We start from the raw sequence: 24,243 nt of genomic DNA, 5'->3' as shown, positions 1-24,243 counted from the left end.
AACTGGACAAATCAAATTGGGCAGAGCAGCCTTGAGGATGAGTTCATTGAGTGTATTAGGGATGGGTTTCTTGAGCAGTATGTAACTGAACCGACCAGGGGGCAAGCAACCTTAGATTTGGTCCTGTGTAATGAGACAGGATTAATTAAAAATGTCCTAGTAAAGGATCCCCTTGGAATGAGTGACCATAACATGGTTGAATTCCATATTCAATTAGAGGGGGAGAAGGTTGGATCTCAAACAAGCGTGCTGAGCTTGAATAAAGGAGACTATGAAGGTATGAGAGTGGAATTGATTAGAGTGGACTGGGAAAATAGATTAAAGGGTAAGACGGTACATGATCAGTGGTGTACATTTAAGGAGTTATTTTACAACTTCCAAAAAAAATATATTCCACTGAGGAAAAAAGGGTGTAAAAGAAAAGATAGCCATCCGTGGCTAAGTAAAGTAATTAAGGAAAGTATCCGACTAAAAACAAGGGCATATAAGGTAGCCAAATCTAGTGGGAGGATAGAAGATTGGGAAGTCTTTAAAGGACAGCAAAAAATAACTAAAAGATTGATTAAGAAAGGGAAGATAGATTATGAAAGTAAATTAGCAAAAAATATAAAAACAGATAGCAAAAGTTTCTATAGTTATATAAAAAGAAAAAGGGTGGCTAAAGTAAATATTGGGCCCTTAGAGGATGAGACCGGGAAATTAATGGTGGGAAACATGGAGATGGCAAAAACGCTAAACAAATATTTTGTATCAGTCTTTACAGTAGAGGACACTAAGAATATCCCAACACTGGACAAACAAGGGGCTCGAGGGGGGAGGAGCTAAATACGATTAAAATCACTAAGGAAGTGGTACTTGGTAAAATAATGGGACTCAAGGCGGATAAATCCCCTGGACCTGATGGCTTACATCCTAGGGTCTTGAGGGAAGTGGCGTTAGGGATTGTGGATGCATTGGTAATAATTTTCCAAAACTCCCTGGACTCAGCAAAGGTCCCGGCAAATTGGAAAACTGCTAATGTAACACCCTTATTTAAAAAGGGTAGTAGGCAGAAAGCTGGAAACTATAGACCTGTTAGCCTAACATCTGTGGTTGGTAAAATGTTAGAGTCCATTATTAAGGAGACAGTAACGGGACATTTGGATAAACATAATTTAATTGGACAAACTCAGCATGGTTTCATGAAGGGGAAGTCATGTTTGACAATCATGTTTGACAAATTTGCTTGAGTTCTTTGAGGAAGTAACATACAGGGTGGACAAAGGGGATCCAGTGGACGTAGTGTATTTAGACTTCCAAAAGGCATTTGACAAGGTGCCACACAAAAGATTATTGCTCAAGATAAAAAGTCACGGGATTGGGGGTAATATTCTGGCGTGGGTGGAGGATTGGCTCTCTAACAGAAAGCAGAGAGTTGGGATAAATGGTTCGTTCTCAGACTGGCAATCAGTAACTAGTGGTGTTCCGCAGGGGTCAGTGCTGGGTCCCCAACTCTTTACAATCTATATTAACGATTTGGAGGAGGGGACCGAGTGCAACATATCAAAGTTTGCAGATGATACAAAGATGGGACGGAAAGTAGTGAGTGAGGAGGACATAAAAAACCTGCAAAGGGACATAGACAGGCTAAGTAAGTGGGCAGAGATTTGGCAGATGGAATACAATACTGGAAAGTGTGAGGTTATGTACTTTGGCAGGAAAAATCATAGAGCAAGTTATTATCTTAATGGCAAGAAACTGGAAAGTACTGTAGTACAAAGGGATTTGGGGGTCCTGGTGCATGAAACTCAAAAAGTTAGTATGCAGGTGCAGCAAGTGATCAAGAAGGCCGATGGAATGTTGGCTTTTATTGCTAGGGGGATAGATTATAAAAACAGGGAGGTATTGCTGCAGTTGTACAAGGTATTGGCGAGACCGCACCTGGAATACTGCATACAGTTTTGGTGTCCATACTTAAGAAAAGACATACTTGCTCTCGAGTCAGTACAAAGAAGGTTCACTCGGTTAATCCCGGGGATGAGGGGGTGGTCATATGAGGAGAGGTTGAGTAGATTGGGACTCTACTCATCGGAGTTCAGAAGAATGAGAGGCGATATTATTGAAACATATAAGATTGTGAAGGAGCTTGATCGGGTGGATGCGGTGAGGATGTTCCCAATGATGGGTGAAACTAGAACTAGGGGGCATAATCTTAGAATAAGGGGCTGCTCTTTCAAAACTGAGATGAGGAGAAACTTCTTCACTCAGAGGGTGGTAGGTTTGTGGAATTTGCTGCCCCAGAAAGCTGTGGAAGCTACATCATTAAATAAATTTAAAACAGAAATAGATAGTTTCCTAGAAGTAAAGGGAATTAAGGGTTACGGGGAGCGGGCAGGAAATTGGACATGAGTCTAGGTTCGGAATGGTCATGGCCCTGTGGGTAGTGGAGTGGGCCCAGGGGCCGTGTAGCCTGGTTCTGCTCCTACTTCTTGTGTTCTAATTCTGTTAGATTTCAGGAGATGGTTTTATTCCTGTTCCTGGCTGGGTGGAGATCGCCTTTACAGAAGGTAAGTACTGTAGAAAATATAGGGACAGAGTGATCTCCTGGACGAGTTTCGATCGCCTAGATGGGTCGGAGAGGAATTTCCCAGATTTTTCCTCCCAAATTGGCCATTGGGTTTTTTAATCTGGTTTTTCGCCTCTCCTGGGAGATCACATGGATTCGGGTGGATGGAGAGGGGTAGAAGATTTGAGGTTAGGATCAGATCAGCCATGATCTTATTGAATGGTGGAGCAGGCTCGAGGGGCCGATTGGCCTACTCCTGCTCCTATTTTTTATGTTATGTTAGAACAAATTAATGAAATTGCCACGGTTTTATTAATTACAGCAAAATTCTGAGAATTGTGTCACTGGGAGACAGCCTGTATTGAATTAATGAGCCACTTCAGAGAGTCCGATAGAAAGCATGCAGTCAGCAGATGACATAAACCTTGAGCATTTCATGAATTCATTTGTATCAGAGACAAAACCATTTATTTAATTCGTGTCAAGTACCCTTAATCAATTCATTGTTTATTTTTATGTCCGCTTTCATGTGGTTGGGACCTGATTTAATTATATATTTATACACATCGTATACATTTTACGTGGAGCAAGAAGGAAACCATTCAGCTAGCAGGTAAATTATAAGCACAAATATTCATGAACTTATTTATACCCGAGACAATTCTATTTATTTATTTAATTCTCAGCAAGCTGGTTAAGGGCTCTGACTGACTCATTTGTTTTTAACATTGGGTTAAATATTGACAAATTATTTTTGCTGAAGGAGATCAAGGAATGAAGGACTTGGAGAAGTTTCAAAGATACTTCTGCAAGTTCTTTCCAACTCCTAACTTGGTCACCACAGGTTTTGAGGTTTTGTTTACTGAAACAAATGGACCTGGGAGATGGAATTGGGAGGACTAGCCTGGACTAGATCACTTGGGAAAAACCTTCCAAATCACAGCTAAGTAACGAATGGTCATGTGGCCCAGTGACATCACGCTCTTTGTGGTAAATAGGAAATTTCAAGTAAATTCAAGGTTGACACAGAAAGCTTGACTGTAACAGAAAAAGTGTTGCAAGCATTAAGTGTTGCACTTACAGGATGTGTTGGCATATTCAAGACGTTTAACCTATTATAGATACATGTGAAAAATGTAACTACCTGCTCAGCATCTCTCCCAACAATAATCTGAAGTGTGTAAACAATTGCATCCCCTTTCATTGGCTGTAGTGCTTCCCATATGAGTTCACAAGTGTTTTCTTCCAACATTTGTACTCTGGGAGCTGAAAAGGATACAAACAACACAGCTGTTTACAATATAAAACAAAGTGGTAGGCCAACCAGATCTACATGTCAATGACAGTGCCCTCTTCTGCCGACCCTCACTTACTTATAAATGCATATCCGTAGTAAATACTTATTTATCTTAGCGTATATATTCCCCAAATTCTAATTCCCACCCTATGCAGGACATCTGCAATAGGACTTTTGTCATTTATGTCACTTTGAATTCTATAGCATAAGGTTCTCATTATTTCAATATATGAAATCTTTTACATATCAAAAGATTAGTCCGATGCAACAAGGGGAAATTACTGGGGTGTGGTGTACTTATATGGTATGGAACAAAGGAAATCATGCATTTGTCTGGATAGTTACTGCATTTTAAATTCTTCTGCGATAGTTCCATACCAGGCACCCAGGCTATTCCTTAGTTATGCAGAGGATAACTAAAAGAGGAATAACAAGACTACTTCACTGGAGAGTCTGCCTTCAAAGTTCAGTGAGAATTAGTCAAGTCAACTGTTTAAATACCATTTAGCACAGAGGAAGAGAAAGTGGTATACGTAACCACCATCATAATCTCTCTTCATCTAATATAACTCAGTGACAATGCAGCCCAATTCTCTTTAACTAGAACTATCTTTAATTCAATTTAGCATTCTTCTGCTACATTGTGTGACATTATTCCTGCTTTCATAAAACACAACCAAGCATTTAACTAGTGGTAACTGTGTGATGTACAGAAATTTGCAAGTGATGTTAACAGACAATGGAGAAAGGTAACCTTTTAGTCACTTGGTCTACCAGTTGCACACACATTTGAAAATATTTAGTACAAAGCACGTCATGTCTTTCACAATCTACATAATACACATAACTATTATATCAGACCACAGTGGTATGTTCCTCTGTAACACTTCAATCCTCCATTGGTTCATGTTGTTACCCCAGAAGCCAACTATTTCTTTTTGCTTTATTTCACTGTCTTTGACTACACCATCATTGCCTAAAAGTAAATACTGATTCATAGTGACATATTTTGAAAAGTAACCTTATAGGAAAGCCTTCCTTAAGACATGGAAAATATTATGACTGTAATGTGCTATAGTGATTCAAACCAGGGTGCAAGAAAACTTCAAGTGATATAACAGAATGAGAATAAAACCTAGGTATTAGAGGAATTCAAATGTTTTCTGGTTACTACTTTCTCAAAGAAACCATGATCATTTCACTTTAACTGAGTCAATGTTCCAAAATCTAATACCCATTTGATAAAATATAAAATAGCCCTTCCACTGGATATCTACCTTTAAGTGGAGGAGGAGGAGATTTGGTTGTGGTGAAAGTATAAACTTCAGAAAATGGTCCTTCCCCAGCATCGTTGTATGCTTGAATTCTAAAGTTGTAAGCTGAGGACTCATTCAGTCTCTGGACTTTATATGTATGACAAGGTCCGCTATACATAGCAACAAACCTGAAAGATATGCAAATGGTAACATTATACTCTAGCAGTTGTGGAAAAAACAGCCTAAAGCACTAACCTTAAAAGCAAATTGTTTCACTTCACCAACACTAAATTAAGCAACTAGCTATACATGTAATAAAGTATTCATGCTACACAACAGTGTGGCGGTCACATCAAGTGAACATAACGGAATGGATGTTTTCTTAGGGATGTACAATCTAGTTCTAGCATGTGAAACACATCACTACATTAATTAAAGCCTTATTTATAAATCACTCAGATCAATAGCTAGTATAGTTTACTCCAGGAACCTCGATAAAGGCCGGCGATGTCATGCTCACATTATAGTGAAACAATACATTAATAGAATTAGTGGCGCTTCGGCTTGTTAAACTGGATTCTATATAATGTCAGGAACAGTGTGAAGTAAGTTGTCTGGTTCCAGATGCAGCCATTGACTCTTGCCTCCTCTGCAGGGATGCCAGAAGTTGCAGGCCCGGTAGGGTCAGCAGGCCTCTTGGCTCTGTTGGTAAAGTTAATTTATATCCTGATCCATATAACTGGATCATTGCAAAATGTTGCGTTTCAACCACATATCTATAAAACTGGAATGAATGGGAATGATGGACTGGAGTTCAACACATGGACCAATTTTTCTTCCATTTTTTATCCTCATTATCTTAAATAAAAATAGGTTTTGAGTAGTGAGCCACACTTACCTTCCAAATTTGTCCTCCATCTGCAAGGTATATTGTGTTGAACCCGTGGTTAAAGCTTTGTTGGGCCCTTCTCCCCACTTAAGCTTAAGGCTCTGGTAGCTGAAAACTGCACACTCAAGGTGAGGCGGCTCAGGAGGTAGTGGTTTTGTTTTGGCTTTAATGGAATGACTGAAAGGACCTGCTCCAATACTGTTGACAGCCTGTACTCGTATCCTAAAAATACAAGGGGCACATCACACGCTGATACTGGCCTGTAACCTGGTTTCAAAACCACTCGCTGAATTTTATTATTTGTTCATAGAATGCATTGGAAAACATGCTCATCTCAGTCTAACCAAATACCTGCATGCTGTATCTGGTTGCAGATCCTCAATGATGGCACTTGTGACTGTGCTGACTGCTACAATCTGTTTATCTCCGTACTCTATGTTGTAACCAATGACTTCAGATCCATGGCAGCAAGGCTCCTCCCATTGAATCGCAAGGCACGTTGATGGTGAAGGAAGAACAATTTCAAGCTGGTCTTCATCAATCACTTGCAGTACATTCACTGCAGCTGGCACTGAGGCAGGTGTCATACATATGGCAGTATCGCTGTAGTACCCAGCACCTGCAGCATTCACAGCCTGGTTTTGGGGGGGGGGGGGGGGAGGGAAGAGAGAAAAAAGGCACATCGCTTGTTTCAACAACATACTAATGGAACAAAATAACTGGCAAAGTGACAGTTGCATAAATGTAAAAGCAGAAACGCTGCACCCTTTGTTGTAATTCCTATGTTAAAGTGCCCAGCGAAGTCACGTTTCATACCTGAACCTTGCAGTAGTATGTTGTCGCAGGTGCTAGGGCTTTCACTTCATAACTAAGGGCAGGACCAGAGTAAATAATCTGCATGCAACCTTCCACTCCTCCAAATTCTAACCTAAACTCCGTGACTTCAGAACCATTAGATGGAGGGCACTGAGGAGAAAGGAAAACAAAACAATTGCTCAGTATAATGTTACCCTACATAGCAATTTTTGATGTTAACATTAAACAGACATTTATTGAAAATACTCTTCAAACTGAATTTGCAGCTTTTCAAACGATTCAATACCTCATTAGAGCCTAAAATGCCCAAAGATAGACACCACTCAATGTTTTTGGACTTACAGACTTAGGGTTGGAGGCACCCCTATGACTTCTATTTTGTTATGCCCTGTGCCGAAGAAGGAAATAGACTGACAGATTGCATTCATGTGTATCACAAGGTATGCAGGCATTTTCTAATCATCCTGGGTCTTTCCCATTTACCTACCATCTGAGGGCACTTTTTTATACTACACCACCAATGAGAAGCAGCAGGAGTGCAGTCAAAAATAATGGACCAGATTTTGCTGGAACAGGGCGTCTCGCAGCGTATGCCATTAGTTAGACTTTATTCTGCACCCTTTAGCTAGAAATCTTTTTGTGCTCTAACTTGCTGGAGCGGATAACGGCGCGGCGAGGGTAACGGGGCATCTTGGGCCTTAGTGAACAACGGGACCAACAGTGTATCGCCTTAACCAGGATTAAGGATTAAGAAACAGAGGAATGACGGAGAAGGAGGGTGAATTAGAGTTAAATTAGGTACAGAAAGAGAAATAAAGAGAGGGAAAGACAGATTGGATTAAGAGACAGAAAGGAAAATTAAGAAAAAAATTGACATTTTTCAAATCTCTAACAATTGACTACATGCAGGAATACGATTGAACAGTTTAAGTTGTTCCTTTTTGGGGCCAGAGAGGATTGGCATTGCATTAACAATTATCGCATCGTTGAAAGGGTATGAACACTTAATTCTTAGACTTAACTTTAATGAGCAATTAATGTGCAATTCCAGCAAGTTCTTCAAAATAACAGGGAGGCTAAGAGCGAGATGGCAGAAATCAACCAGAAAGTTCTGGAGATTTGCAACTCACGGAGTATCGCAGCTATTATTTTGGATGCTTTCTAGCCCTGAATTTGCTGGCCGATTTGCACATTAATAAGGGTGTGCATCGTTAATACGCAGTTATCTTTCCGTCAAGATCCGGCCCAATGTATCATACGTAATAGATTCAGCTGGTTTTATTCAGACACTTTGAAGATGTCCTGAGATGATTAAATAGCATCTTGAAATTGTAATTTTTATGTTAAAAGTGCCAGGTGAAGTCATTTTCATCCCTGAGCCCCGCAGTACAGGAAACTTTCGATTAACCGGCCCCTAAATAACCAGAATGCTCTATCCACCGGCAAAATTCAGGAGTCGGTTCAGCTAACTTTTTTTTACTTTTAGTTACTTTTTTTAATTGATTTGTTGCTGTGCAAGGGTGTAGCTGAAGCTGTTGCTAAGCTACAGAGACGCTTACAACTTGTGCCGATTGTTTTGAAGCTGTTGCAACAGGGTTTTGTTGCTTTATACAGAGCTCTGAGCTCCGTATCTTTTACTATAGCGTTCGGTTATCCGGAATTGGTGATGAACCGGCACCACGTCGGTCCCGTCCGTGCCGGATACCAGAAAGTTTCCTGTAGTATGCTACCGCAGCTATTATTTTGGATGCTTTCTAGCCTCGCCCACTGATTCACCAACGAGTCATCTTTAGATCAGAACGAGAATTTGCCAAAGCTTTAACACTTTCAACCTCCCAAACCCAGCCTAAAAACTATCCCATTAGACTTTTACAAAAGATAGTGATATGTGCAGCACAATGCTCCCTGTTAATCAATAAAAACAGCAATATCTCCCAGAACACAAACATGCCGTAGAGAGAACATGGGCTATTTCAACTTGAGAAAGAATAATGGTTAGCTTGAGACCTAATATAGAGGGATACAAGAGACTTTGGACCTCCACTTGGAGTTGACTGTGGGTGGGTGTGGTACACGCAACTGAGGTTTATAGGTTGGCAGCAATCAGTCTCTCTGAGCAATACACTTCATAGTACAACTTGTAGATAGGGCAGCTTTGCCAGGTAACAAGTGCCAACGTAATGATAAATGTCTTCCCTATGATGGCCATGATATAAGCCCTAATACAATAGCAAAATACTGCGGATGCTGGAAATCCGAAATAACAACAGAAAACGCTGGAAAAGCTCAGCAGGCCAGGCAGCATCCGTGGAGCGAGAAACAGAATTAACATTTCAGGTCGAAGACCTTTCGTCAGAACCCTGTTGTGGTACCCTACCTTCTAGGTCAGTGGAATATCTGATGGACTCCATCTATTAAATGCTGACTAACATATTCCCTTGTATTGTTTCACTATTTAACACTGCTAAACTTGCTAACTTAAATGTTAAAAAAAACTTACTTCCCAATTCACTTGAACGCAAGTGGCTGTCTTACATGTGGCTGTAGGTATGCTGCAATGGTCAGGGGGGGCAGCTGCTGTGGGGATATCAGACCTCTCAGAATGTGGTCCATACTATAGAAGGGAGCAAATAACATACAGTTTACTTTTAAATTGCTTAATTAAACACAACACCAACTGTCTTAGAAACTAAAGTCTCAAATGCTGAAACTGCCAAATAGGAATTTAGATTTGATAACACTTTATAAAGACTTCAAATATTGAACCTGTCGAGGAACATACAGCTTTACACACTCAATATCCATTTAGAAATACCATGATTGCATTGCAATGGTCTGTTCAAAATTTCTTTTGTACTATGGAATCAAATTTTCTATCATAATATTGTACATGCCTTCATGTGTAAAATGAACTACAAATCCCTGCCAATTATAAAATAAACATAGTTTGGAAGGAATAGGTTCACATTATTCACACGTTAGTGTGAATTAAACATTCAGCTGTTTTGTCTTTTTGTAATGTTTCTTTTTTTGTCCATTTTATTTACAATTTACAGAAAAGAGTACAATTAAAAAAACTACAGTATTACATGCAGTACTAAAATATTAATTCAGATCCCTACTTTAAGTTAAACATGAGTGAGCGGGTGACTAAAGCATTAAACTACAATTTTTTAAATCATGTTAAAATGGAATCCCCAAAATATCATGTGTTTTTGCATATTGGCAGTCACATAATTACATAATACATTTCAGTCACCCGAACGTGCTCCTTACCCCAACTTTGTTTGCAGCCTTTACCCAGAAACTATACATTTTCCCTGGCAAAAGATTGCCTGCTGTACACTCTAGCTCTGGACCCTGGTAGACAAGTCTTCGATCATCCCATCCTGGCTCGCTGATCTCCACAGTGTATTCTGTGACCGTGGAGCCACCATCTACAACAGGTGGTGCTGCAACAAAAATAAAAGAAACCATTAGGTTGAGATGTAGGTGGTATGTAGGCAGAAGTGCATCACATATACAGGAAAGTTCTTACCCCATCGGAGTGGCATTTCTCTTGCTTTAGCTTTACCAGAGAGTCGAAGGGTCTGACAAGGTCCAGGAGGGATAGCTGCAGTCTGCACAGCCAAAATTTCAGATACCTGTTTATTTAGGGAAAAAAGACTGGTAATTACAGTATCATTTCCTTGCATTACCCAGGCTATAATTCAAAGTTGTTACGAACTATGAATGAATCTTTCAAGTCAGCTTTTCAAGTTTCCTTAACATTCCATATCATTTTTTTCCTAAACATTCAATTTAATGGAGCAGTTTTGATGTGGACTCAAGACCTTTCAGCTCTATTTATACCATGAGCTTTGCACTGGCACAAGATGTTGCTAGGAAACACAAGGAGATTCCAATGCAAAGAATATCACTGGAGTCCCATTGGTCTGTATGCAGCATTGATTCATACCTGGGTGTTGCTTATTTTCAAACTGTCTTCAGTGCTTTGCACATAGGGCCTAAATGCTTCATAATTCTTACATAAAGGGAAAAGTCCACAAGTAATACTTAGGTTTTTGAAAAGGATATATCCAAGAATTCTGTCTCACTGTAATAAAAGCCAATTTCTTGACTACATGCAAAGTCGTGCCTGCTTTCTCACCAGCTTGCTCTGTGACATCACCAATGGGTAGCACCCGATGCCTTTCAGAATGGCATAATTGGAAGCAGAGGCCTCAACTTTCAGCCAGCTTGTAAACCAATACGCCTCACCCCATTGTTTCCAAGATGTTCTAGGATGCATGGGTCACTGAGCAGGCTGGCAGGGAAGCAGGCTCAATCAAGCACATTTCCCTGCAGCTAGAAAATTTGACAAAAGTCAAAGTTCTTGCAAATACAGCAAAACCTCAAAGTCTTTGGGAGAAAATGTAAAAATAAGTCCAATGGAAATTCAAGTGAATAAGTGTCAAGCTCTCAGACACAGAACTCTTAAGCCCCAATCATACTGGCTCCCCAGACAAAGATGGGAGGCCTCCAGTAGAAGTCTGGCTAGATTTCAGGAAAGTAGATGGGGGAAGCTGTGAACCAGATCAGCTGATGGACCAGCTGTTGTAGCGCAGGCTAATCCTACTGGCAGGAGAGGGGAGGAAACTTTGCAGGCATGTGCATCATGAATTTTTATTCATTTTCAACTCCACAGCCAGTCCTAATCTCTGCTTGGAGATCAGTGAATAGCTTTCTAATATGATCAAAAATATATAGCAATTGAGCCACCAGGTATCTGATGTCAGAACTGTTACCTGTAAAATCGACAAGCATGTAGGGGATGTGTGTAGATTGCTAAACTGCAGTTCTTTAATTTCCTATTAGGTGAGTATCAACAGGTAATTAAAGAGCTGCTGATTTACTATCTTCACAAGAACCGCTGAATTTCAGAGTGGGTAGTTTCAATTTTAGCCACTGTATTTTTCTGATCCTTAAGGACTAAGCATTGATATTTTAGTGTCTGTAACAGTCATAAGATTTAGTGACTGAGCTATTTATTCAAAGGGTGGAGGACGTATCTTCAGTTCCATTAATCGAGTGCTTCACTTATGACGAGTACTTGAATGGGGTTTCATTGTACATCTTGTAAATCTACACTAAGGCAGCAGGTGGCGCTCTTCAGAGGCAACGTTAAGCAACATATATGGAGATTGAGTTCATTCTTCAAGCAGTGCGTACTCTGCATGACCTGGGCATACTTGATGCGTACAAATAGGTACAAGAAATTGAAATCCCTTGCCTCTACGAGTTCAAAAGTTCAGCAAACTTTCAAGAAAATAAACTACTGAATAACTGCTTTTACCTGGCTTTGTCCACCAACACTAAGGCAGCAAACCCTCATTCTATACCATGCACCAGGATTTAGATGATCACAGACGTGCTCTCTGACTGGTCCACTATACACCATGTCCCATTTATTCTCTGAAAAATACAAATTAACAGTATATGCATGTTACACAAATGACTAATCATTTTTAAACTAGGCCAGATCTTTTAAGAGGTACCAAATTCACCTTGATGAGCACTGTCGCTCGCTAAGTTTCTCCGATCAAGACTGGTCTTCACGTAAGAGTGAATGCTGCAAAAGGCTGCAGTGACAGTGCACTATTTGTCTGACAGCAGTAGCTGCACAATGCACAGTGCAGCAGCACCAGTTATACTCACTCACACAGCTCCGCTCCTCAGCGATTTTTGTCATGCTAGGAGAGCATGGGTGGAAGCATTTGTTTCTTCAGAATATTGAAAAGACCCAATACTAAGTTTAAGTGCCCAAGATGGCCAACACTGTCTGAACACTTCTTAAACCTGCTTGGACTACAATCGTACACCTGCTAGTGCCAATTACAAATGGCGTGCAACAACTTCCTAGAAGGGGTTTTCACATTGTTCATCTTTAGTGCATTCAAATTGTGAGTTGACTCCAAATGTATACTGCCAGCATTATGTCAGTGTGGACTCAAAAGCACTTTGCATCAAGTGAAAGTGGCATATAGCTGCAAATTCAGATGTGGCCCATCCCGTACAAACCACAAGTATCAATGCTGCCATGCTGTTGAGACACAGTGAAACACGAAGGGAGGTTTTCCTGGGTGTGCCCAGGCCAATGTTCCCCCTAATTTTTTTTGGTTACGCAGCCCCTTTAAGGGGCCACGCGGTCCAGTCACAGTTTAGCACGTGCACAAAATTTAACATAGGAAAGCCGGTCCCGGGCTGCGCAGGACCAGCAGAGAGCAGCTTAGAGGGAACATTAGCCCAGGCGCAGTGGATCACCCAAGTGCAGCCAGTATTGGAAACTCAAGATGGTCAGAACACACGCCTGTAGAGGAACCTGACACTTTCCATGAATTTAGCTGAGGAAAATCAGGTATGTTCCATTACAGAGGTGCACACCCTGACCATGCTGATGTTCTGGGAGACCCAGGAAATTTTCCCCTCAAGTTTAGCAATCAAATAATTAGTTTCTTAGAAACATAGAAGATAGGAGCAGGACTAGGCCATTCGGCCCCTCGAGCCTGCTCCGCCATTTAATGAGATCATGGCTGATCATCCAAATTCAGTACCCTGTCCCTGCTTTCTCCACATATCCCTTTAGCCTTAAGAAATATATCTAACTCCTTCTTGAATATATTTAATCAATTGGCCTCAACCGCCTTCTGTGGTAGAGAATTCCACAGGTTCACCACTCTCTGGGTGAAGAAATCCCTCCTCATCTCAGTCCTAAATGGCTTACCCCTTATCTTTAGCCTGTGACCCCTGGTTCTGGAATCCCCGACCATCGGGAACATCCTTCCTGCATCTAGTCTGTCTAGTCCTGTTAACATTTTAAGTTTCAATGAGATCCCCTCTCATTCTTCTAAACTCCAGCGAATATAAGCCTAATCGACCCAATCTCTTCATACGTCATTCCTGCCATCCCAGGTATCAGTCTGGTGAATCTTTGCCGCACTCCCTCCATGGCAAGAACATCCTTCCTCAGATAAGGCGGCCAAAACTGCACACAATACTCAAGGTGTGGTCTCACCAAGGCCCTGTACAACTGCAGCAAGACATCCTTGCTCCTGTACTCGAATCCTCTCGCTACAAAGGCCAACATACCATTTGCCTTCTTAACCACCTGCTGCACCTGCATGCTTACTTTCAGCGACTGGTGCACAAGGACACCCAGGTCTCGTTGCACTTCCCCTTCTCCCAATCTATTGCCATTCAGATAATAATCTGCCTTCCCGTTTTTGCCACCAAAGTGGATAACCTCGCATTTATCCACATTATACTGCATCTGCCCAATCACCCAACCTGTCCAAATCGTACTGGAGTTTCTCTGCATCCTCCTCACAGCACACACACCCACCCAGCTTTGTGTCGTCTGCAAACTTGGTGATATTACATCTAGATCATTAATATATATTGTGAATAGCTGGGGTCCTAGCACCGATCCCTGCGGTACCCCACTAGTCACTGGCTGCCACTCGGAAAAAGACCCGTTTATTCCAACTCTGCTTCCTGTCTGCCAACCAGTTTTCTATCCAAGTCAGTACCTTACCCCCAATCCCATGTGCTTTAACTTTACACGCTAATCTCTTATCAAATACACATCGACTGGTTCGCCCTTATCTATTCTACCAGTTACATCCTCAATAAATTCCAGATTAGTCAAGCACGATTTACCTTTAGTCAGAAGGTTGTGGGCTCAAGCCCCACTCCAGGACTTTAGTACATAATCCAGGCTGGCATTTCAATGCAGTACTGAAAGAGTGCTGCACTGTCTGCGGTATTGTCTTTCGGATGAAATGTTACAATCGAGTCTGCAGATGAGGCCTCAGTGTATGTAAAAGATCATATGACACTATTTCAAGGCGAGCAGGGGAGCTTTCCCTTTGTCTTGGCCAATATTTATCCTTCGACCAACACCATCGAAACAGATTAACTGGTCACTTATCTCATTGCTGTTTGTGGGACCTTACGATGTGCTTGGTTACGAAACAGGAAGTATACGTCAAAAGTAATTAATTGACTGTTAAGCACTTTGGAATGTCCAGGAGGACATGAAAGGCGATATATAAATGTATGTTCCATTTTTCTAAATGAATGATCTCTTGGATCTAAAAAAATTTATATATATTTGTCTTGAAACTTAAATATCCAACAGGCAGCAAAGCAAAAATAAAGCAACACTGTCTAGGGGAATCATGAAAATTTGTCATGGGATAAACAAATGATGAAGAAATGTTTCTAATTTCATTTTCAAAACAATTTTATGCAAACCGATTTGTATCCCACTCCATACTTTGCTAACTCTCAAATCAAAAATATTTCTGTTCCCAAATTTGCCAGAACTCATTTTTAGTATTAAGCAGAATGCATTTTATTTGTTAACATGCATTTTACACTGCAACAAAATGTGTACTAATACAGCTTGTGTCCCAGGACCTAGAATGTTTTTCTAATGCCATCTTGAAATCAAAACTTTTGGTTTCCTTTTTTTAGTTGTGGAAGATGAAGAAGGAAACTAGTGCTGCAGTGTCGAAGTGGAGAAAGAAAACAGCTGGATTAATCAATATCGGCACCATACACAAATTTACCAAGTGTCAAACATGACTGTTAACCAACTGAATGATACATTTCACCACTCGGTGATGAACAAAATAGGACTGTTTACACTACAGGCAAGATTTGGCAGATACATATATATATATATATATAAAATATATATATTTATTTGAGAAGACCTGGAGTAAAAGATAAATAAATATACATACCATTCAACCCATCTGATACTTCCAGTACATACTTGGTAATCTCTGACCCTCCATTATCTTTTGGTGGGTCTGCAAAAAAAAATTGAAGGCTTAAACAGGACTAATACTTCAGAAGACAAATGCAGTTCTTTTACCTGTCTAAACTATCACTAAAGATTTCAGTGTAACTAGGATTCTCCCACTGCATTGCTCAAACACATTGACCATAAAAGCCAGTAGTCCGGGAACTTGCTCTTCCACATGGGTCACTGTGTTTGACAGGTCTATTTCTTTTTCAAAGCACACAACCCTATCAAGAGGCATGGGACTTAGCTGGGTTCAATTTAATATAATTAATGTACAGTATTCAGCTACATAGGTGGTTTCATCAAGGTCAGGCCAACATCATCAGTTAGAATCTCAGACAGTAACTTGTAACATTCAGAAAATAGATTATTTCCTTGGGAAATCAGGTCATATTTGTCACAAATTTACATTTATCTGACAGGTATTACACAAAAACACACACATCAAATGTTGGTTTCATGTTTCAATCAACATTTCTTTTACAGTTTCTGCTATGTTCCTTTCACAGTTAGATATATGAAATATAGGCCTAGAAATTGGGTATAGCCCCGCTTGGGGTGTTAGACTTGGCGCTGCGCAAAGTTTTGCGCCAGGCGCAATTTAGCGCGATATTGGGTCGTAGCGCCCCTAAGGTGATCGCGGCGCTAAATCAGGCGTTGCACGGTAAACTTAGGGCGCTAACATGGCGGCGCAACTCAATATCGGGGCGGCCGGGTGCAGCGCAGGTGCAGTCAATCATCGATGATCACGAGAGAGTCATGAGCCGGCCAGCTCTTAAAGGGGTGGGTCCAGAAGGATTAGCAGCCACACTCTGCGCCCTGCAGAACTGAATTTCGGCGCTGTGTTTTGTTCTGCGCTTAAAACTTTGAGGATGGAGAGGGCAAAGCAAAGAGCAGAGTGCTTCACGGATGATGCATTGGTAGGCAGAGTGGAGCGCCGTCGAGCGGTCCTGTACGCGGACAATGGCAGGAGGCCTAGTCAGCAGGATTACCGCAGAGCATGGAGGGCCATCACTCAGAGGGTGAACTCCAGCAGCCTGGTGGTCAGGACTCCATTGCAGTGCCGCAAGAAATTCAACGACCTCACTCGGGTCGTCAGGGTGAGTGATGTTTTTGCAGTCCTCCTCATGCCTTCATCTGCACCTGACTTTATGGCCAATGGGTGCACCATGCCCCACTGGCCATCTGTCAGCACGCACCCATGGCCCTTTCTGGGAACACACTTGCACATACAGCTGACGCCATGATGTCAGGGCTATTCCACCAAGGGGGGGCATGACATGACAGATGAGGCCATGATGTCTCATCAGTTCCTGTCCTTTCTCCTGCAGTCCAAGCTGGCAAGGAACCGGCGAGAACAGCTCCGGACCGGTGGAGGACCTCCAAACCTCCAGAACCTGACGGACCTGGAGGAGCGAGTGCACCAGATTGTTGGCGGCCGCCTGACTGGTCCTGTCACCAGTGGAGCAGCCGACCCCATTGTGCACGGCGATGGTAAGGTTATGACCTTTTTGATCGGTGTCCTTCCACTTGTGACCCCCCACCGGCATTCTTTTTCACTGTGGACCCATGTCATAGCATTGCACCAATCTTGCATCCCTTGCTGCCACGCTCTCCTCTCGCTAAAGCCACCCTTCAACCTCCCTGCTTTCAGATGCTGCATCACCAGATCGGGAGCCGGGCCCTCAAGCTGCCAGTCCCACCGAGTCCGGAGGCGACCAGCTGGAGGAAGCCGGACCTTTCGTGCCAGCCTCAGGGGAGGCACGCCAGCTGCAGAGTGGGGATAGTTCTTCCCTGGAGGGGAGCGGGGGGGGAGGGGGTGCCTCTGATGAGGAACCAGCTCCAGGAACCAGCGGGCTGCACCAACGCAGGGGGGGGGGGGGGGAAGGGAAGCTCAGTGCCGTCTCCCCGGAGGCCGAGTCAGGCCACCATGACTGCTGCACAGAGCGCAGAGGATGTTCGGTCCCTAGCTGAAATGTGCGCCCAGGCTCGGCTCAGGCACAATGAGCTGATCGCTGCAGTGGCAAGGCTGCCTGAAGCCATTGACACACCGGCAGGGAGTCTCCAGGACTTCGGTGCAGCACAGGAAAGGAGTGCGCAGGCCTTCTCCGATGCACAGGAAAGGACTGTCCAGGGCTTCACCGATGCACAGGAAAGGAGTGTCCAGGGCTTCACCGATGCACAGGAAAGGAGTGACCAGGGCTTCTCCGAAGCACTGGGAAGGACTTTCCAGGGCTTCATCGAAGCACTGGCACCTGCCACGCAGTCACTCGCTGTCCTCATGCAGGCGCAGATTGAGGCCACGCGAGCACTGACTGCTGCCACCGTTGAAGGATCAGGTAGAATCACCCGGGGCCCTTGCAGCACCACAGCAGGGCATCAATCTGTGGGCCAGCCGATTGGGGCGCATGCTGCGCTGCTGCCCCGTCAGAGTGCCAGTGTGTCGCATGCCCACGGAGCAGGTGTCCGCTCTCAGGATGTCAGCATTCCTGATGCCACCACTGGCACGTCTCCACTGCAGCTGCCACCACCTGCAGGACAGACTGCATCCGCCCATGAGCAGTTGGACCAGCCAGCACCCGAGCCCTCCAAGCCCAGAGGTCGTCCAGCCCGTCCCTCAGGGGCTTCTGCGCTTTCGGCCACTCAGCAGGCCTCCCCCAGCCTTGATGCAGCCACTGGGGTCCAATTAATGAGGAGCTGCAGGGAGGGAAGGGGGCGTTCCAGAAAGAGAAGTCGAAGCCCATCAAGGGGTCAAAGGTCGAGGGAGCTTCGGAGACGGCGAGGTTGAACATTTCAAGGCCCTCTACAGCTCTTGTGAATGATGGGGATGTGTTGGTTACTGTCGCGGGTTTGGCAGACATTAAAGTTGTATTTCCTTGCTGATGTGTTAAATCCGTCGTTATGTGTTTTGCCGTTACTTTTGTGTTAAATCCTTAGTTATGTGTTAAGCCGTTACTTAAGTGTTATTTCGTTAGTTTTGCTTTCTGCTGCAATTGCTTTATGTAGTTGGAAGGCTCCACTTTTTTGAAAATAAAGAATTTTTTTAATTTACACTGGACATCTAAACTATTTACACTTAATCTGTCCTTCATAGGGCTTTGGGTGAACCGGATGGTCCTCTCCCAAACACACCAAGCAATCCGTCAGTGGGGCCTAGAAACGATTCGTTATGAGCCTCTGACGAACGGCCCTTCCAGTTTCGGGAACCCTCCAGTCTTCCTCCTCCTCCTCCTCCTCCTCCTCCTCTGCCGCCTCCGCCTCCTCCTCTGCTTGTCCTTCAAGCTCGGCTGGCATTGGCTGGGTGCGTTGGATGGCGAGGTTGTGGAGCATGCAGCAGACAACGACGATGTGGGCGACTCGCTCCGGCGAGTACTGCAGGGCGCCCCCCGAATGGTCGAGACATCGGAACCGCTGCTTCAGCACGCCAATTGTGCTCGCCAGTGTTCCGCGTCGCCTGATGGCTGGAGTTGTAGTTCTCCTCTGCCTGGGTGCTGGGCGAACGTAGCGGGGTCATAAGCCATGGGCACAGAGGATAGCCCTTATCTCCGAGAAGCCAGCCTCGTGGGTGAGCCAGGGCCTCAAAAAGGTCTGCCACTGTGGTCTGACGCAGGATGAAAGCGTCGTGGCTGCTGCCAGGGAATTGTGCGTTGACTGCGAGGATCAGCAGCCGGTGGTCACACACCAGCTGTACATTAAGGGAGTGGAACCCCTTGCGGTTGCGGTAATCCTCGGGATTGTTCATAGGCGCCCGCAAAGCCACGTGCGTACAGTCAATGGCGCCCTGCACCATGGGGAAGCCAGCTATTGCCGCAAAGCCTTCTGTGCGCTCCTGCTGCTTCTCCGGTGTCAAAGGGAACGAAATAAATTGCCGCCTCCTGTTATATAGGGCATCTGCAACTTGGCGGATGCAGCAATGCACCGCAAACTGGGAAATGTTAGCTGTGTCCCCAGTCGCGGCCTGAAAGGAGCCGCTGGCAAAGAAATTGAGGTCTACAGTAACCTTTACAGGCACCGACAGAGATGTCCTGCACCGTATGCGCGGCAGATCATCCTGAAGCAGCTGGCACAGCTCAGTCACCACCTCCTTATGGAATCGCAGCCTTCTGACACACTGCTCCTCCGACATGTTGTGGTAGGAGAACTGCTGTCTGAAAACCCTCGCTGCGTACGGTCTGGTGTGGCGACGTCTGTTGGCCCTCCTCCGTCTGGCCACTCCTGGCCCTCTCTCCCTCCGTCTCTGTGCCCTCCCAAGATGTTCTAGCAGCAGGATGTCCCCTTCCAGAGCAGCCCCCATAATAAGAGTGATCAAGGTGAAGGTTGTAAGCTGTTACCAGCAGCTAGGTAATGTTCACAGTGCTAAAGGTCCTCTGGCACCGCTGGTTGAATGGCAATAAGGCTCTAGCACTGCAGCTGCTCAACTGTATCAAACCAGCCAACAAGTTGCGTTCACAAAAGGGCTGACGTTTTCAGAACAGTGGTGTCCCCTTTAAACAGCACCCCCCCTACTCCGAGTGTGCCTGGGGAACGTTCCAGTGAATTGTCACTATTCGCGCCAGGCCCAACAGAGGCGGACGCCACCCAATTTCCGGTCCGGGGCGCTAAAAAGGCGTTGCACCATGGAATGACGTCATGATCAGCCTGCGCCTGCGCGCTAAGATTTTGCTCCGGCGCTAAATGCATGGTCAATATGGGGCGAGGCGCTAGGTTCCCTGCGACCGCACAGAAATTGGCTATCGCCCCACTTTTCGGCCTCTTTAGGCGATAATCGGTGGCGCTAACAACCCAATTTCGCCCCCATAATGTTTTTGAGCAAGAATAGTAAAAATTATATTTCCTTTTAAAAGTCTTCTATGAGACTGATCAAAGCAGCTCCTTAACTAGAATATTATCTGAACAGACTGTGCCATCGGTTTAGGTTTTGGCAGTAAACCAAAAAATATAGAACAAAAAGATTAATTTGTACTATTCCTCCTTTTATGAATAGCTCTGCAATAGTACATAACATAACTTAAAGGTTGGAGTAAAATAAAGATGTTTAATTTCAGGAAATTTAACCACAATCTCCCTCCAAACATCAATAATGCTGCAGTTCTTTCAGAATTTGAGTCTTGTATTAACATTTTCACAGAATCACAGAATCCCCACAGTGCAGATAGAGGCCATTTCGGCCCATTGAGCCTGCACCGACACATATCCCACCCTATCCCCGTAACCCCACGTATTTAATCCCCTAACACTAAGGGTCAATTTATCATAGCCAAATCAACCTAACCCGCACATCTTTGGACTGTGGGAGGAAACCGGAGCACCCGGAGGAAACCCACGCAGACACAGGGAGAATGTGCAAACTCCACACACAGTCGCCCGAGGCCAGATTTGAACCCGGGTCCCTGGCGCTGTGAGGCAACAGTGCTAACCACTATGCCTTATCTGCTGATTGCTTTTGACTTCTTATTTCAGGTACGTACATAAATATATTTAACACACACACACACACATTTTATATCTATTAAATGTTATAGTCAAGGTCTTTTATATGACACCAAATCCCTGTTACACTTGAAGTCACGGTTTGTATGTTAGCATTTATAATGGGAAAACCCTACGTCAACATTTTATAACGGGAAACTTCTGCATCCACATTTATTGTCAGTTCTTTAAAGCCGTCATTGCAGGTCACCGGATAGTAGGTAGTGCTATTGCACCACCTCTGGTTTCTCTCAACTCCTCTGCTTTGCTGTCTGCTCAACACAACGCTGGAAATCAACTGCAACTTTGCCTGTCTGGATCAGCCTCAGACCCTGCTTCCCTCCTGGCTGTACACAAACTCTCTGGCCATGCTCCTCTTCCAGCTACATTAAAATGCCTGAATTATCCTGCCCCAAAATGTTGCTGGTTCCCTCTGCATTGCCCCACAAGATTACAGCTGCCAGCTTCCAAACCCACATCTTGCCATCTCCTGCAACACTCCTAGCTCTGCCAGATGCGTGAAGCTTTTAACCTCCGATTGCTTCTATTTTAATTCCCTGCCCTGCTCTTTTGCACCCCACCCTCTTTGGCTAATATTCTTATTATATTGCTGGTCCTGCTCAACACACACTTTCTTGGTATTTCCTGGCCTATTTTTAAGTCTCTTTGGCTCTATTTCTCTTCAAATTCCTAATCCTGCTTAATCCTGCTTTATACACTTCTCCCTTCCCTCATTGTGGAGCTTTTTTTTGTTTTTGAATTCTTGTCCCCACTCTTTTAAACTCTGACTTACTAGTTAGTTTTTTTTTATTCCCAGCCATGTTACTGTAATTAAATCCCCGTTGTAGTAATTAAATCCCATTCCTCAGGAATTAAAAAAATTGAACCCCATTATTTACTGCTTTTTCTTCCCCTGTGCTTTCCCCCATGCCCATTCCTCGCTATTTTTGACCCCAAACGTCGAACCCCAATCCCCACTACTTTTGTTCCTGAACATCTGCCTCCAAATCTTTTAAATCCTGAATACTTTCCTTACAAATACTCAAGACTTTTCAAACCCACGTAATTTATCCTACACCCATTAAAAAAAGTAACTTGTTACCACAAATCAGTGTCTCGGGTAAAGTAACAAACACCACTCTAAAAGTAAAGGATTACATCCTCTCACTTATGTGGGGAACCACACAGGGGATTACTGTTGTTACGAACTAGCAGATTTCTGTGGGTTTCTTGGCGGACATGCTCAAGTGTAACATCAAAAGCGTGAGTGGTAGTAGGTGTGAATGTCACAGGAAATGTATGTTACACGGAAGAGTTGTATAATATTAAAAGGGGCAAAAAAAAAAATCTACATCTCACCTGACAAAACCGAAGCAAGGAAAATACTGATTTTTAAAAATGAAAATCAATCGGAGTGAGCAGCGAGCAGCTCTGAGGCCATTTCATTAATTAAATTTTTTAGGAGAATAAACAAATCAGGAAAATATCAAAGATGAGGCAATGAAATAATATATCTGAGCATATAAACAGCATAACATTTATTTACTGCCTCATTTGAGGCTTCTAGTGCTTCCTTCATGTTTTCTATACACAGTAAGCAGCCAACAGCTGCAGTGGCAACAGGCCATCTATTGATTTTTCTGCAGCATGAAAAATTAGAAAACTGTGAATAACTAAGGCAGGAAAACAGTAAATCTCAGTGAAATAAACTTTGTAAGTGTATTAAAGCATTTATACAAGGATTGCAGCTGCTCTAACTATGATACATTACAAAATATCTAATAAAGAATGACAAAACTTCAAAGTGTAATGTTTAATTCATCACACATGCATGAAGACCGAAAGAAATATCAGGACTGTAGTCCAAACTGCACAAAGCAAGCTCCAAGAAAGGAGCAAAACTCCAGGCCCTGAGAGAGATTAGGCTTCTGGAGGCAAAAATCAATGACACACTTCCAGGAGGGAAGGGAATTTTTATGGATAAATTTAAAGATAGTTTTGTGAATTGTTCAAATTTGTGTGTGTATGTGTACAAATCTTTGTCACTATGCCCTTAAGTAACTGAAAAAAAAAAAGGTGGCCATAAACATTTTTTAAAACAATTATTTTGTGCAATTTTATTTACAATTATCTGCCGACTCTTCATTGGTAGTTTTCCAACTTGCTCATTACTGATTCATTCTTGGATCTCCTGCCACTTCAGCAGCATGTCATGCAAATAATGGCAACTAACAGTAGTTCATCCTTTTTGGAAATTATTTACATATGTGACACTTGCAAGTGTGACATACACATTCCCCACCTACTACCAATGCAGATTGGCTGCATGCACATAATTCAATAAAAGCCACGCAGTTTGGAAAAAAAACACAATTTTAATTAGGAGAGATTATTGTAATGAGTTTCTTTCACAATGGACTCAATTAATGCATCAGATGTGGCTTACCCCACATAACCTTTATACTGTAGGCATGAACTTTTCCCTTTATACTTGGTTTACTGGGGGGTCCAGGCATATCAGGACACGTGCAATATTCCACAACCTCACTCGGGTTACTTTTGCCTTCACTATTACAGGCAAAGACCTGCATATTAAAGAAAAGATAATCAAGTTAATGCTTAAAGACTGAAAACAAGAGACTTGTAACAGCATGCAAAAAACAAAGAAAATGACTCTTCCGTACACAGCTCATTTATCCCCATATAGTGACAGATCAAATGTATAATTGTGATAAAACGCTACTTCCAGCAATTCTTTTGAACTAATAATTTTGATACATTATAAAGACTACTGCCCAGCAAGTGGAGACGAGAGCTTCAGTCTCTTAATACTGGGTTGGCATCCAGCGGGGAACTTGTGTCCAATGGGAGTGGAGTGGAGTGCCCCCCACCCCAGCACTGGCAAGCAGGAGACGAGAACTCCGGCCGCCGAATACTAGATTGGCATCCAGTGGGGAATGTGTGTCCAATGGGAGTGGAGTGCCCCCCACCCCAGCCCTGGCAAACAAGGAGATGAGAACTCCAGCCCCTGAATACTGGATTGGCAGCCAGCAGGGAACTTGCATCCGACTGGAGTGGAGTGGCGACTCCCCATCGCCTCTAGCCAGGTCTCCTGTT

The 24,243-nt window shown here is 43.4% G+C and overlaps 1 protein-coding gene across 4 annotated transcripts in view; it reads right to left on the bottom strand.

The window, feature by feature from the left end:
• The window catches only part of LOC147124979 (fibronectin type-III domain-containing protein 3A-like), a 175,398-nt gene that overhangs the window by 6,999 nt on the left and 144,156 nt on the right, over positions 1 to 24,243 (bottom strand). For all 4 annotated transcript variants that reach the window (XM_085995568.1, XM_085995578.1, XM_085995587.1 and 1 more), the window contains 11 exons: positions 23,573 to 23,711; positions 15,593 to 15,661; positions 12,139 to 12,257; positions 10,342 to 10,447; positions 10,080 to 10,255; positions 9,304 to 9,417; positions 6,804 to 6,953; positions 6,339 to 6,622; positions 5,997 to 6,209; positions 5,120 to 5,286; positions 3,690 to 3,811 (listed from right to left, as the gene is read on the bottom strand). In XM_085995568.1, coding sequence (XP_085851694.1) covers positions 3,690 to 3,811; positions 5,120 to 5,286; positions 5,997 to 6,209; positions 6,339 to 6,622; positions 6,804 to 6,953; positions 9,304 to 9,417; positions 10,080 to 10,255; positions 10,342 to 10,447; positions 12,139 to 12,257; positions 15,593 to 15,661; positions 23,573 to 23,711 — 1,659 coding nt within the window. The remainder of the gene's footprint in view (positions 1 to 3,689; positions 3,812 to 5,119; positions 5,287 to 5,996; positions 6,210 to 6,338; positions 6,623 to 6,803; positions 6,954 to 9,303; positions 9,418 to 10,079; positions 10,256 to 10,341; positions 10,448 to 12,138; positions 12,258 to 15,592; positions 15,662 to 23,572; positions 23,712 to 24,243) is intronic.

This window comes from Somniosus microcephalus, chromosome 1, assembly GCF_052327205.1.
Source record: "Somniosus microcephalus isolate GS21.2 chromosome 1, FLI_Smic_1.0, whole genome shotgun sequence".
NCBI classification, from domain to species: Eukaryota; Metazoa; Chordata; class Chondrichthyes; order Squaliformes; family Somniosidae; genus Somniosus; species Somniosus microcephalus.
This window is presented reverse-complemented; position numbering and strand designations above follow the sequence as displayed.